The sequence below is a fragment of the Topomyia yanbarensis genome, chromosome 2 (genome assembly GCF_030247195.1).
Source record: "Topomyia yanbarensis strain Yona2022 chromosome 2, ASM3024719v1, whole genome shotgun sequence".
Taxonomy (NCBI): Eukaryota; Metazoa; Arthropoda; class Insecta; order Diptera; family Culicidae; genus Topomyia; species Topomyia yanbarensis.
The window spans coordinates 425,796,201-425,808,668 of record NC_080671.1 but is presented as its reverse complement, the minus strand read 5'-3'; the positions used below and the strand labels follow the sequence as shown (position 1 = coordinate 425,808,668).

At 43.4% G+C, this 12,468-nt stretch overlaps 1 protein-coding gene across 4 annotated transcripts in view; it reads left to right on the top strand.

Annotated features, from left to right (window-relative positions):
• The window catches only part of LOC131685315 (homeobox protein 5), an 86,230-nt gene extending 75,399 nt beyond the window's left edge, over nt 1-10,831 (top strand). For all 4 annotated transcript variants that reach the window (XM_058968958.1, XM_058968956.1, XM_058968955.1 and 1 more), the window contains one exon: nt 7,287-10,831. In XM_058968958.1, the coding sequence (XP_058824941.1) occupies nt 7,287-7,339 (53 nt within the window). In that variant the 3' untranslated portion in view covers nt 7,340-10,831. The remainder of the gene's footprint in view (nt 1-7,286) is intronic.
• The last annotated feature ends 1,637 nt before the right edge of the window (nt 10,832-12,468 follow it).

Below are 12,468 nucleotides of genomic sequence, written 5' to 3'. Positions count from 1 at the left end.
TCTCAGGAAGGCAGGTGGGAGGGAGGAGTCCCAAGAAAGAAGGGCCAAGTGTTGACCGATTGCATTAGGAATTTCAGAGGGCTCAACTGTAGTGGTACCGTTAACCGTTAGTGCGAAGCCGTTTTGCCTTCTTTTGCCGCTTAGGGTATTGACCCTTCCCACAGATCCGGAGTCGACGAATCGGAGCTGATCCCGTCCAGGAAAGATGCCCAGCTAGCCTCCTTGGCTTTCTCGATGGCCCGCCTGGCCTGGTTCCTGAGGCGGCAAAAATCCGCTGATCTCTCATCCCATCGATGATGGTTAAGGGGGTTATTTTTAAGATTTCGAAGAGCTTTTCGTCGATCTTGCCCTCGCTACTTCTGGGTTGCATCGTTTTGTAGCCTGTGTCATGACCGCTACAAACTCATCTGGTGTATAGTCCCGGTCTCGATCGAGCGCATCCGAAATGATAAAATTACGTAATTTTCCTACGTTACTGCCTTCCTGAGGGATGTAAATAGACGCTACTGTACAACTTATGGGCAAGTTGATTTTTCTTCCCACTACAATGAGGTCGGTGTCCAATTTTACCGACTTAGACGGTTCCTTGGCCAACCGTCTAGTAGATGTTCGACCCTTTGGCTGATTGCCAAATGTGACAGTGACTGAACCAAGGTGATGGATCTGTGTTTCCCTTTATGTGTGTCTCTTGGATGGCTTGATAGATGGGCGCAGAACGCGCAATGATGCGTTGGAGATCTACTTGGTTTTCTCTCAAGCCCTTGGTGTTCCATTGGATGGTTAGTGTGCAGTTTGTTTCGACGTTGGCCTGGGACTGGAGCTATTCCTGGCCGGACTGCTGCTAGATACCATTTGGATGGGTCTTGTGGAAGTTAGAAGTAAGAGTGGTGACGAGTCCGCCGCGGGTGTACATTCAGAGGGTCTTTCTGTAGAAGAGGTAGAGGTAACAGACGTTGGGTTCAGGTGGGATGAGGTTGTAGGGACTTACCCGGGAGGGCCCCGGGTTCTCCGTACCGGCAACCGTCGTGGACTCATCGGATTTCACCGGTACTTCCCGAATCGAGTGCGACACGGGGAAGGAGCTTTTTTGCTGCATGGTGAGCAGGTTTTGTTATTAACATTGTCAGGTCTATTGGTTTCTTCGTGAATTTTGAGTTTTGACGTTAGTGCGGCTGGTTTCGTACCGTCGGACCCTGAAGAAGGTAAAGCGCGACAGATGGTTCCGATCGGGTTATAGAATTGGTGGAACTTACCCGGGAAGGCCAATCGGTATTAGGTTTGTTAGTTGCTCTTAGCCGAAGCAACGGGTCAGGCGACGGATGGTTGTTTCGATGGTTGGCGGCAGAGGGCCGCCTGGCGGGTATTGACTGAAATGATTTGGGGGTAGTCGGTTGTTGACTGTTGCATTTAGTCTGGGTAAAACCCGGGCCCACGCCGACTGTCGCCGGGGGTGCATCGGGAGGACCCGGAACAACCCCGGTCCGGGTCGACGCGGGCGGATTGTTTGTTTGGTTTCGACTATTCAGGCTAGAGCCTTGTTGTCTCTTGCTGTATGCAGAAACCGTCTCCACTCAAATCGGTCCATTGCTGCTTGTCGCCAGCCTCGCTGTCGTCGAAGGGCCCGACGGTCGTCCTCTATCTGGTCGATCCACCGTGCTCGCTGTGCGCCCCGTCTTGTTCCTGTAGGGTCGCCCTCAAGAACCATCTTCACCGGGTCGTCGTCCGACTGAGTTGAGTGTTGTTGGGTTTATTCAGAGATGAGGTTCGAGTAGTCAACGTCCAGTGGAGGTTCTTGACATAGCGTGTTGAGTGGTGTTGATGAGCTGCAGCGAGACCAGGATATAGTAGAGTCCATGATTGGCGAAGGTAGTGTTATGTCGGGGGTAGTTTTCGGGTTGGGGCTTCTGGATTTGTCAGTGTTAGTTTTCCTATTGTCTTTCTCTTTTTGACGGCTGGATCTCCTAAGCTTCGCTTGGTTGGACAGACCAACGGAGGTTACGGTTACGGGGGCTGGTTCGATTAACTTTCTTTTCTTGCGCTTTGTTCCCGTGAAATCAGTATCGTCGGAGGGAGTGTTCTCACGGGAGTGGACAAGACGGCTTTTGGTGGAGCTCGGTGACAGCATTACGCAGTTTGGCTATTTCTGCAATCAGTGGCCAGCTGTTTTTGTTGTTTGGCGCATTGTTCTTTCAGGTAATTAATTGTCCGATCTTTGCTTTTCTCTTGGGCCATGATTTCATCTAGAGTTGTTAACGCCTTTTGTAGATGGGCTGTTACTGTGTCCCGTTGATCATCCTTGGTGTTTCCTTCGGCAATGCTCGCGTAGCTGGGGCCTTGCTGCCGTTTAGTTACTAGAGCCTCAGAGAAAGTCTAGTTTTTGTCGATTCTGATCTTGGGGATCTGTTCCTCCTCGACAAATTTGGGGCACTTCCTGCTTAGGATCGATTGTCCTGCTCCGAAGTTGATGCAGAGGCTAGGGTTCTTGCAGGGATTTTCCTTAGATGTCTCGTGTTGTTTTTCTGCAGTTCAGCAGACGGCGGTGTTGGGGAAGAAACGGCTGCCGTGCTCGAAGTGACCGCACTTGAAGCACATCATCGGCAATGGATAGTACGGGCGGGAGATTGGAGCCAGAGGAGGAATGAATCACCAGTCGTGTATTGATCGGTTTACCTTCAAGCATTTTTGTTATACGTCGAACATTCGTAACACCCTGAGCTCTTCCATGAGTCGAGCTTCGTCGACGTCTTTGGTGTCAGGGTCATAGATGGCGCCCTGTACTAAGTTGAGTGTTGGATGGGAGATAACTTCCATCTTTTGGCCGCCTATAAGCTGGTCCAGCTTCTTAAGGGACATGAAAGCTTTCTTAGATCTGGTTCTAAGCACATATCTGGATCCTCCTTCGTTGCGCTCACTATATTTCTTGGGTCGATTCCTAGCACTGCCTGTACCGATTTCATAATGAGAAAGGGATCAGCTGGGTGGCATGGTTCTTTTCCTGGTGCATTGACTGCACTGTAGAATATTGATCGGCTAAGATTATATATAGATCTATAAATTATAAATCGGCTAAGGGGAGGTTCCCTGCCCCAATCGGGGGAGGGGACGTGGCATTTTGCTTGATAGATGAAGGTTTCGTCACGACACTCGTACTAGTCACCTCACACGCGTGCAATTCGCCGATGGTCGGCAATTTTATGGAGTGGTAAGTTTTTCACAAGGTTTGAAAATTCGACTTGGTGGAGACGCAAGTTTTTCACTTATTTTGAAAATTGGAATTGGTGAAGGCGTTGTCACGTTTAACAGTTTGAAATTAAAGTTTTGGTGGAGGCACGAGTTGTTTACCTACTTATGAGTAGAGTTCAAAATATTCAAATTCATTGAATGAAAATTGATCACATTCAGCCGCATTCATTTTCAATATTCAGTGACGCAGCTGAAAACGTCAAACGAACAAACCGCCCATTTATCCATGCAGATTTTCATTCGTCTCCGATTATTACACGAAACGACCGTGCAGCCAGGAATCAAACGCATCAAAGTAGGTCCTGGCACAATGTAAGCGGTGATGATTGTTGTTTCATGTGCTTTTACCGGTATTTGAAAACATTTTCCTAGATAATTAGTGAAATGAATATATTTTCCGATATTCAACTGAATGAATAAGGATGGATATTCGAATGAATATTTTTTCTATTCACCGCGAGTCGCGTCAGGTTCATTTTCAGCCGTCAAAAAAGAGCTTCGATTATTTTTAACACTGTTACACATACACCTTAGGGACCATTCATAAATTACGTAACGCTTTTAGAGGGGTTCGACAAATTGTGACATGTTGTGATGTATGGGAGAGAGGGAGTAAGCTAGAACGTTACATAACATGTTTTTACAGAAGAAAATTTTTTTTTGAAGATTTTTCTATGTAATAGGGGAGGGGGGATAGAGTAATTTGTGACAATTTGTTACATGGGGGAGAGGGGAGTCAATTTTGCGCAATTTTTGCGTTACGTAATTTATGAATGGTCTCTTAAACAAGAAGCGCTATCATGTGCATACAGACTGCAGGTTCTTTGAAATAGTAACCATGTTGATCTTACTATCAGTCATACACGACTGTGGTCACAAATGGTTACATGGACAGAAGAAATTCATGCTACCAGCGATATTACACTCCCATGTACTTTTCCTTACAGGACATTCCATGTGAAGAGCCCCTTTCGAGAGGAGTGGTTGTCTGGCTATATGGAGATTGACGGCTCTCAGATGGAGGGACGTGCTGGTGCCGGTGGCTATTGTCGTGAAATGAGATTGGAACAGTCTAACTCGCTAGATAGATATTGCACTGTATTCCAAGCAGAAATCTTCGCGATTACGTGCGTTATAAACTTCAGCTTCGATAGTCAGACTGCAATAAAGGTCCTTAGCTCGGATAAATCACGGTCCAAACTAGTAATCGCGTGCCGAACCCAAATAGAAGAACTAAGCATTGTCGACACTATTTACTTGGTCTGACGGGCACTCAGACCTTCCGGTACTACTAGAAATGAATGGACTGATGAATTGGCCAGGACAGGTGCCTGGCCAATTTCAACAAGTTGGATAAGAGAAAACATACGGTCCTGGGCTTCGTCAAAGCACCGTAATTATTGTAGAAATCTACAAACGCGTTGTCAAACAAAGGCATTTCTCGAACAACCCTGCCCAGTGATTTCGAAAAATCCATTTTTGAAACCCTCTACTGCGGCATTCTGACCACTGCAAACTCAATTATCACATGGCAGCTATTCAGTACGCTGAGTCAGTTTCATGTGTTGCGCGTCAGTTTCATGCATGCGGGTGCAACAGCGACCGTAATCTACACGAGCTGGCGAAGAATTATTTCACATGCGAGGATGTGGGAAACCAGTGGTCGAACTCGTATCTGCGGAAGAGCAACGAGCATTGTATTGGAGCAGACCACAGTACGTTCGGAAGAGTTTCCAGAAAGCTATGGAATGGCACCGCGCAGACTTGAATGTCGGGAACGTCTGATGGCTAGGAATCCGTCTCTAAGGGAGAATTAAAACCGACAAACAGAGGAGTACCAGGAAAATGGTTATGGGCACGAAGTTAACGACGAGGAGTTAAAACAGCAGATCTTAAGCGAGTCTGGTACCTGCCACTGGGAGCAGTAGTGGAGCCGAAAAGCCGGAAAAGATGCGGCTAATTTGGGACGCGGCCGCCACGGTCAACGGGATTTCGCTCAACTCTATGCTGCTCAAGTGACCAGATCAGTTGGCATCTTTAGCGGGCGTTCTATCTCTGTTCCGCCAAGTTGCGTGGCGCTTTCAGCAGGCATCAAGGAGATGTTTCACCAAATCAGAATCCGTGAGGTAGACCGACATTCGCAACGGTTCCTATGGCGTGATGATCCCTCGACTCCTCCTAAGATTTTCGTCATGGATGTAGCCACATTTGGGTCGACCTATTCCCTAGCGTCAGCGCAGTACGTGAAAAACCATAATGCAGCAGATTTCCGAAGCTCGAGAGACAGCGACACAGGCGATTCAATTGCAAGGAGGGTTTTCATTGCGCAATTGGCAATCTAACAGCGCGAACGTGCTCCGGAATCTGGGCGAGCTCACGGATGCAGATAACAAGCACTTGTTTCTGGACAAGACTAAGCAATACGAGCGAGTATTGGAAATGCTCTGTCTGACTGATGAAGACGCGCTCAGTTTCTGCATTCAGCTGAAGGACGACGTTCAGCAGATCATTTACAGGGACTCACGTCCAATGAAAAGGCAAGATCTACGATGTCTTATGAGCTACGTCCTCTGGGATTATTGAGCTTTCTTCTGATACATGACAAAATATTGCTGCAAGACATCTGGCGTGCAGGAATCCAGTGGGATCAGAAGGTGGATGAATCGCACCTGGAACGCTGGCTTATCTGGACTGCCCTGTTGCAACGGATATCAGCCATAAGGACTACCAGCTGTTATTTCCCACGAGCCACGAGTGAACACTATCACCGTTTGCAGTTATTAGTGTTCGTCGATGTGAGCGAAGCCGCATATGCAGCGATCGCGTATTTCCGCATAATCGACGCGGATGGTATTCCCAGATGCACTCTGGTAACTGCGAAAACCAAGGTTGCACCGTTAAAATCTTTGACGATACCGCGATTAGAGCTGGCGGTTCTCGGCGTACAATTTATGCGTTTTGTTCTGGAGTCCCATACAACAGTACTAGTAACGGAGCGGTATTTGTGGTCAGATTCGTCTACGGTTCTGGGGTGGCTAAGAGCGGATCCTCATAAATATTCACAGTTCGTGGCTTGTAGAGTCCGAGAGATTTTGACGGCGACCGATGTCAGCGAGTGGCGATGGGTGCTATCGAAGCTGAATCCGGCAGATTTAGCTACAAAATGGGGGAGTGGTCCATCCCTGGACGCTGAAGGAGTGTGGTTCAAGAGACCTGCGTTTCTGCTGCTAATCCGCTGACGAGTAGCCAAAGCTGAGAGTGGCTCGGCAGATTGTTGAGGAAGCGTAGAAAGTATCGAGCATCGGTTCGAACACACAGAATGTCGTCGACGTAACGTATCACACGCTAATAGAGTCGTTTGGAAAACTATCGCGCTTGCAACGTAAGCGGAAAGGAGACTAGCAACACAAAGCTAACCTAACGGCGAAGGCAATTTATTGAAACGAATTCGATAGGATTCGTCCTTAAAAATAAGACAGATTTATGGTACATTTGATTTTATGTAAAATTTGTGTAAATGTAGCTTGGCATTCGAGCAAGTGGTCTATTTGGGATGATGACATTCGTTTGAATGGTCTTTTTTGGGTAATGATATTCTGGTAAATTGTCTATTCGGACGACGTCATTCGAGTAAATGATTATCAGGCGTCATCGCAGTATCCTTACACTGGTAAACATAATATTGATGCGGTTTGAGTTTGATGACTTCTCTAAGGTCTTTGCAAGCAGAGTAAGAAAACTGCAGCTCATATATATTTTTGGACAGTAAATTTGAAATTAATGTAATATATTGTGAAATTTTACCTACCGTTCTTCATCTTGCTTGATCTTTGGAAAAGCAGTGGTTCTAGCAATGATTTGAGAAGTTAATAGGAAAAGACACAATCAAACGGGTCTTTTATCGCTTAATGATATACTTGTACTTGTTAGTCTGTAAATTAAAGCCTTCTCGGTCAATGTTATCTGTTTTGTACCTTTTGCTTCTATATGCGCTTAATTCATTGCTTTCCAAGATTTAATCACATCTCTGTTTTCGTTTTCAGCTTGGGAGGACATCATCTGTGTAGGCAGCGCCAAGTACTACGACGGACAATAAGCTTATGTACGCCAGTACAGCATAGAAAAAATCAATGGAAGCGAAACAAATGATGCGGGTTCATCCACGCAGAAAAAAAAAATCATTAATGACATCAACACAGATAACGCGCGGACTGAGACGAAAACATGAATGCCAGAATCAATACCATTAACAGGTAGCAGGAAAATGCAAGACTAAATCGAGCAGCAACAAGAATCTATGTCATTGTAGGAATAGAAAAAAAAGATGGAAGAAAGAAAAAAAGAATCAAACAATACCTAATGCCAAGCATTAACAAAAAACGAAACGAGAAAAAGTCACAGCTAGGGAAACAAATGCGTACACGTGTGATAATACTATCGAGCAGCGCAACGTTGGGAGTGGTGAGGGTGGGGATTAACACACATACATAAACATAACCAGAAAGTGACACACACACGCGCAGTGTAGATCCACTGTTACTTTGCTTTTCAATGAGTTTCTTCTTCTCTATAGTTTTAAGCAATAGAGCTCACAGCTCTGCCAGTTATTACCAATAGCCAATGTAAAGTAGTATCCAATCAACTGCGAAGCGGAAGGTGCAAACGGTTTCTTCCTACACAGAAAATGTCGCCGCTCATCGCCGTTGACATTGCTGAGTGGATGGATAGTTGTTCGCTATCAAAAATGCCTGCCTGTCTGCAAGTCTGTTAATCTATCTTGTTTTCGTGTGAAAGAAAAAAAAGTATACATTTGATACAAGCCATCGGGGCAAATTGTTGTACATTATTTAGGCGGAGGAGAGGTTGAGATTTGAGTTGGTCATAGTTACAGAAAGAGTGAGAGAAAGATGTTTGGTTGCTTGCTTTAGTTAACTCTTATTAATATTATTAACATATTGTTTATTTTATTCAAGATTCTTTAGTTTGTTTTCCGTTTTTTATTGCCTATTGTTCCGGGAAGATTTAGCATGGCACTTGAACGAAAGAGTGAATGTTTGAGTAGGTTTAGGGCCAATTTGCGTAATAGTGAGGATAAATGAGTGAAAGAAACAGTTAATAAAGAATATCAGTTTTTCTGTAAGTTTAAACAAAGGATATCACTAAGCTTAGTCACTGTATAGAGAGCAAGTGCGTGTGTGCGCCCGCGTAATGTAAACAAGATCGAAAAAAAGAGAGATAAAAAGTGTCCCATAACACCTAATGTGATTTTTAGTAACTAATAAATGGTAGGCAAACAAGAAAAATTAACACGCAAGGACCGATAAAGGAAAGAGGTTCGTTTCCACTGAGCACCCCTCACCACCGACGTGTCTCTCCTTGCAGAGATGGGCGCCCTGCATCCTCATCGCGAGGCGCGTGAGAAGGAAATATAATTTAAACCATAAAAACATAGAGGAAACAAGGACTGCTGCAGCTTCAAAACTGTATCAAAGTTACTGACTGTATTTAAGAATATATTAAAAGAAAAGAAAAAATAAATTATATTTAAAGAAATGAGAGGAAACATAGAATGCTTACATATTTAGTATCTAGTAGCAAAGAAAATTGAAGGAAAAACCGATGCTGGTAGCAAGGGATGCTGCGCAGCAGAAGCAAAACCAAGTGAGAAAACGTAAGAAAGCGAGTGAAAATACAACGGCGAAGAACGATCCCTTAGATAGTTTCGGAATAAAAATTAAAAAAAAAGTTAAGGATAAATATTATTTCTACTAGCAAACGCTGTGAAAGGAGTAAACTAATTACACCACCATCGTCATGCGGAGTGAATGCACTCATCATCCTTCCAACGCATAAACACCAGATGATTATTTGTGGGGTTCGAGTATATCACAGGCGTAGCTTCAGATCTGTTTCCGTTGAAATTTGTTCTTCCAAACTCCTACCCAAAAATTCAATTAGGTCTGAAATGAAAAAAAAACTGATTTCGAGCGATGAGCCTTATAATTTCATAAGTTAAATTTATCTTCGATAAAACATTTACTCTAGAATATCATAATTTGAAAGATGTGCTATCGCAGACATAAAAAAACGTCATCCATGTCATACTCCGCAATGCGATTGTGTTGTGAACTAGAACCTACACTCCGCATGGTATCTTTCGGTGAAACGACTAACAGGCTCATTGTGTTCGTTATCGTAGTATCTATTGCCATCTCTTCATAATCATCATCGCTCACCATCGTTAGCCGGCAAATTTCAGTGTGTGCATGTGTTAATAAAAAAATGAGCAAAAATAGGATTCGAGTAAAAATGTATATTTTTCCTGTTGTTGATTTCTATTATAAGATTAATTAGCGTGTGAGTGTGTTTGTATATGAATGTGAGCCTGAGGAGAGCGAGATATAACAACGGGAAAAGTCGTGTAATATGTTATTGTTTCGTTCCTTTTCTCTGCTTTGGAAAAAAGGAAGCAAAAACAACTAGAAAAGTGAATCGATATAATTCTATATATATATACAAACGTGCCCCAAATCAACCGTGAAATAAGTTAATAATTTCCAAGGAAATCCGGGGTAGAAGTTTAGTTTAACGATCAAAATGAAAAAAATATATATATCGAAACGTAAGCGCGATAAAAAATGAGCAAAAATACTTTTGTTAAATAATTAATAAGTCGAAATTGCGAGAATGAGAGAGCGTGTTGTGGTACGAGACGGTTGCGAGGACATTCAAAGTAGCGTGCGCTTGTCGGTGTTTTTCTTCCTTCTCTTTCTGTTCAGCCGAAGAATAGGTGAACTTGTGGGCGTGGCTTGTCGTTGAGAGCGAGAGGTTGCAAATATTTATTAAGAGCAATGAAAAGATTTCGCGAATTCCGAAAGATGTTTCGGAGCGTTTTGCTGCTTTAGCGCAAATAGATGTCAGAGCATGCGAGTGAGCGAACGAAAGAGATAAATGCTTTCGATGGGCAAATGTGATTAACTTATGTATATTGAAAAGCTAATATTAACTCTATGCGAGCAAACGAAAAAAAAAGAACCTAGCAGAGTGTGTGAATCAGGAAAAAAACGTTATTAATTTGTATTGTACTAAGAAAAGAAATAAATCGCGTGTGTTCAGTGTAAAGAGCATGAGCAATTGAGCATGTAGGAATGAATCGATTCGCTCGAAGACTAGGGGAGCCAAAGGCGGAAAATCCTGAGTATGAAAGGGTCGGATGATGGTCAATCGCAAATGTAGAGAGGGTCGAAACAATTCACGAAAAAAAAACAAGTCAACAACAACTGGTGTAGCACATTGTGCTATGACAGTGGGAAAAATATTCGAGGATTTCACGCTAAGTTGAGTGTGAGAGAGCGAAACAAAAAATCCGCAACAGCTGCTAGCGCGTGAATCACACATACATTATAAATGGAGCAAGTGAAGCAGCAAGGCAAAACAAGCAAGGACAGTGTATGTTGCATCTAAATTTAGGGAAAACGAGGAAATTAAATTCAGAAAATGAAATGGAAGACCGAAGAATGTTTTTAATTTATGTTTGTAAATTATTATTGAGAAAAAGAGAAAAAAATAATAAAACAGAAAAATACAACAGGATATGTTTTATTTTATAGAAAGCCTTGTTATTACGGTCGAGTGTAGAAGTCTTCTCCCAAATGGGCACAATTTACAATCCGCCCTTACGTCGGCTGTCGCAACCTAGGCGTATTCCCGACAAGCGCGCACAAGGGCTGTGATTGGACCATCGATGTTTGGTCACGCAACATAATCGCGCGTACGGTCGATATCAAGATACCCAAGAAAAAGAAAAAAAGCTGGATCTCCAGTGTTTCGAAGAGAGATTGCCTCAATTGGCCATCTTTTATGGCACCAACTCCCGGGTGTGGCTCGTCTCCATGGATTCTATCTCCACAGTTTGCTGGAACTGTGCGTTATAACGCCTGGGACTTCACCAAGTCCCCCTTTAGTCACTCGTTCGGACCGTCTCGGTTCGAACAGATGGTCGGCCTCGCCCAAAATCAGCATGTCGTCGCTGAAACCGTTAAAGCCCTGATAAGAGCCTTGAGCCTCTTCAGCTAGCGAGTCGTACTCGGTGTTTCCTGCTGCATAGCAGCATCTTCAGAACTGACTCGAAATTAATAATCGTTGGCGGTCTCGATATGTTCGACGGCCTTTTTTGGTAGTTTCCACAAACTTAGCGTCTCTGCTGATTATCCCCTTTCGTATAGATTGATCCATGATCGGTAAGCCTTGTGCTCGGGTGAGTACCTAACTGTAGTGTCCGGTACCTGACATCGGCCCTTATTTCGGGTATCACTTCACGGTGTAAACGTAGTGAACTGCCGTTCTACGCATAATTGTCCCATGTTGCTTTTTGGTCATTTTCACTTTTTTTAACCAAACAGTCCTTTTTGATGTATATTTTCAGAAAACACATCCAAACCATAAAGTTTGTTCGAAGACTTCGTGAAAAAATACCAAGTCTGTTTGTCCCATTGTTGATATTCTACGCATAATTGTCCCACTAACAAAAATCCCAAAAAAGTGCGCAATAAAAAAATAATTACGTAGCGTTTAGTTAAGAAGTACATTACGCTAGATGTCGGGCACTGAAAAAATTAATGGAAAAATACAGGATCATTAAAAATGGCAGTGGCAATATTAATCACAGCAGTGAGAACAATCCTGTAAAGCTCTTCATTACTATCGTCGCTTGCATAACATGGCGAACGCATCTAGGATAATGAGCCTATTTTCGCAATGTTTCTATTATCATGCTACCCATTTGAAGCCATTGGTTAGTGCAGCGTTTGCTATCTTGGTTCAACAAACTGGATCAAATGGTAGGGCGACAATTGGAGCACTCGATTGGTACTTTAGTTGCGATCAAACACTAGCATTTCATCGTTTTTAGGCCATTTGTGTTATTAGATTGGTTCTTAAGAACGAAGCAAGGTTGTGAATGCCAAATTAATGCACTCCATCGAGTGTAGGCAGAGTAATTAATGATCTTGTGAGGTACCCTTCTAAATAGTGTAAAAATAGGTACTTTACCCTATGTCCAATTTTGATAAAGCAACAAATCTCCCGAGTAACAGAAAAACTCACGACATACACTTTTGTAAAAAAATGAGTTATGAGCATCATTTACATAGATCGTTATGGGACTGATATGCGTAGAACTTTCCGGTTTCCGCTCGATTTCTCGGCATAACAGTCCCACTTAAC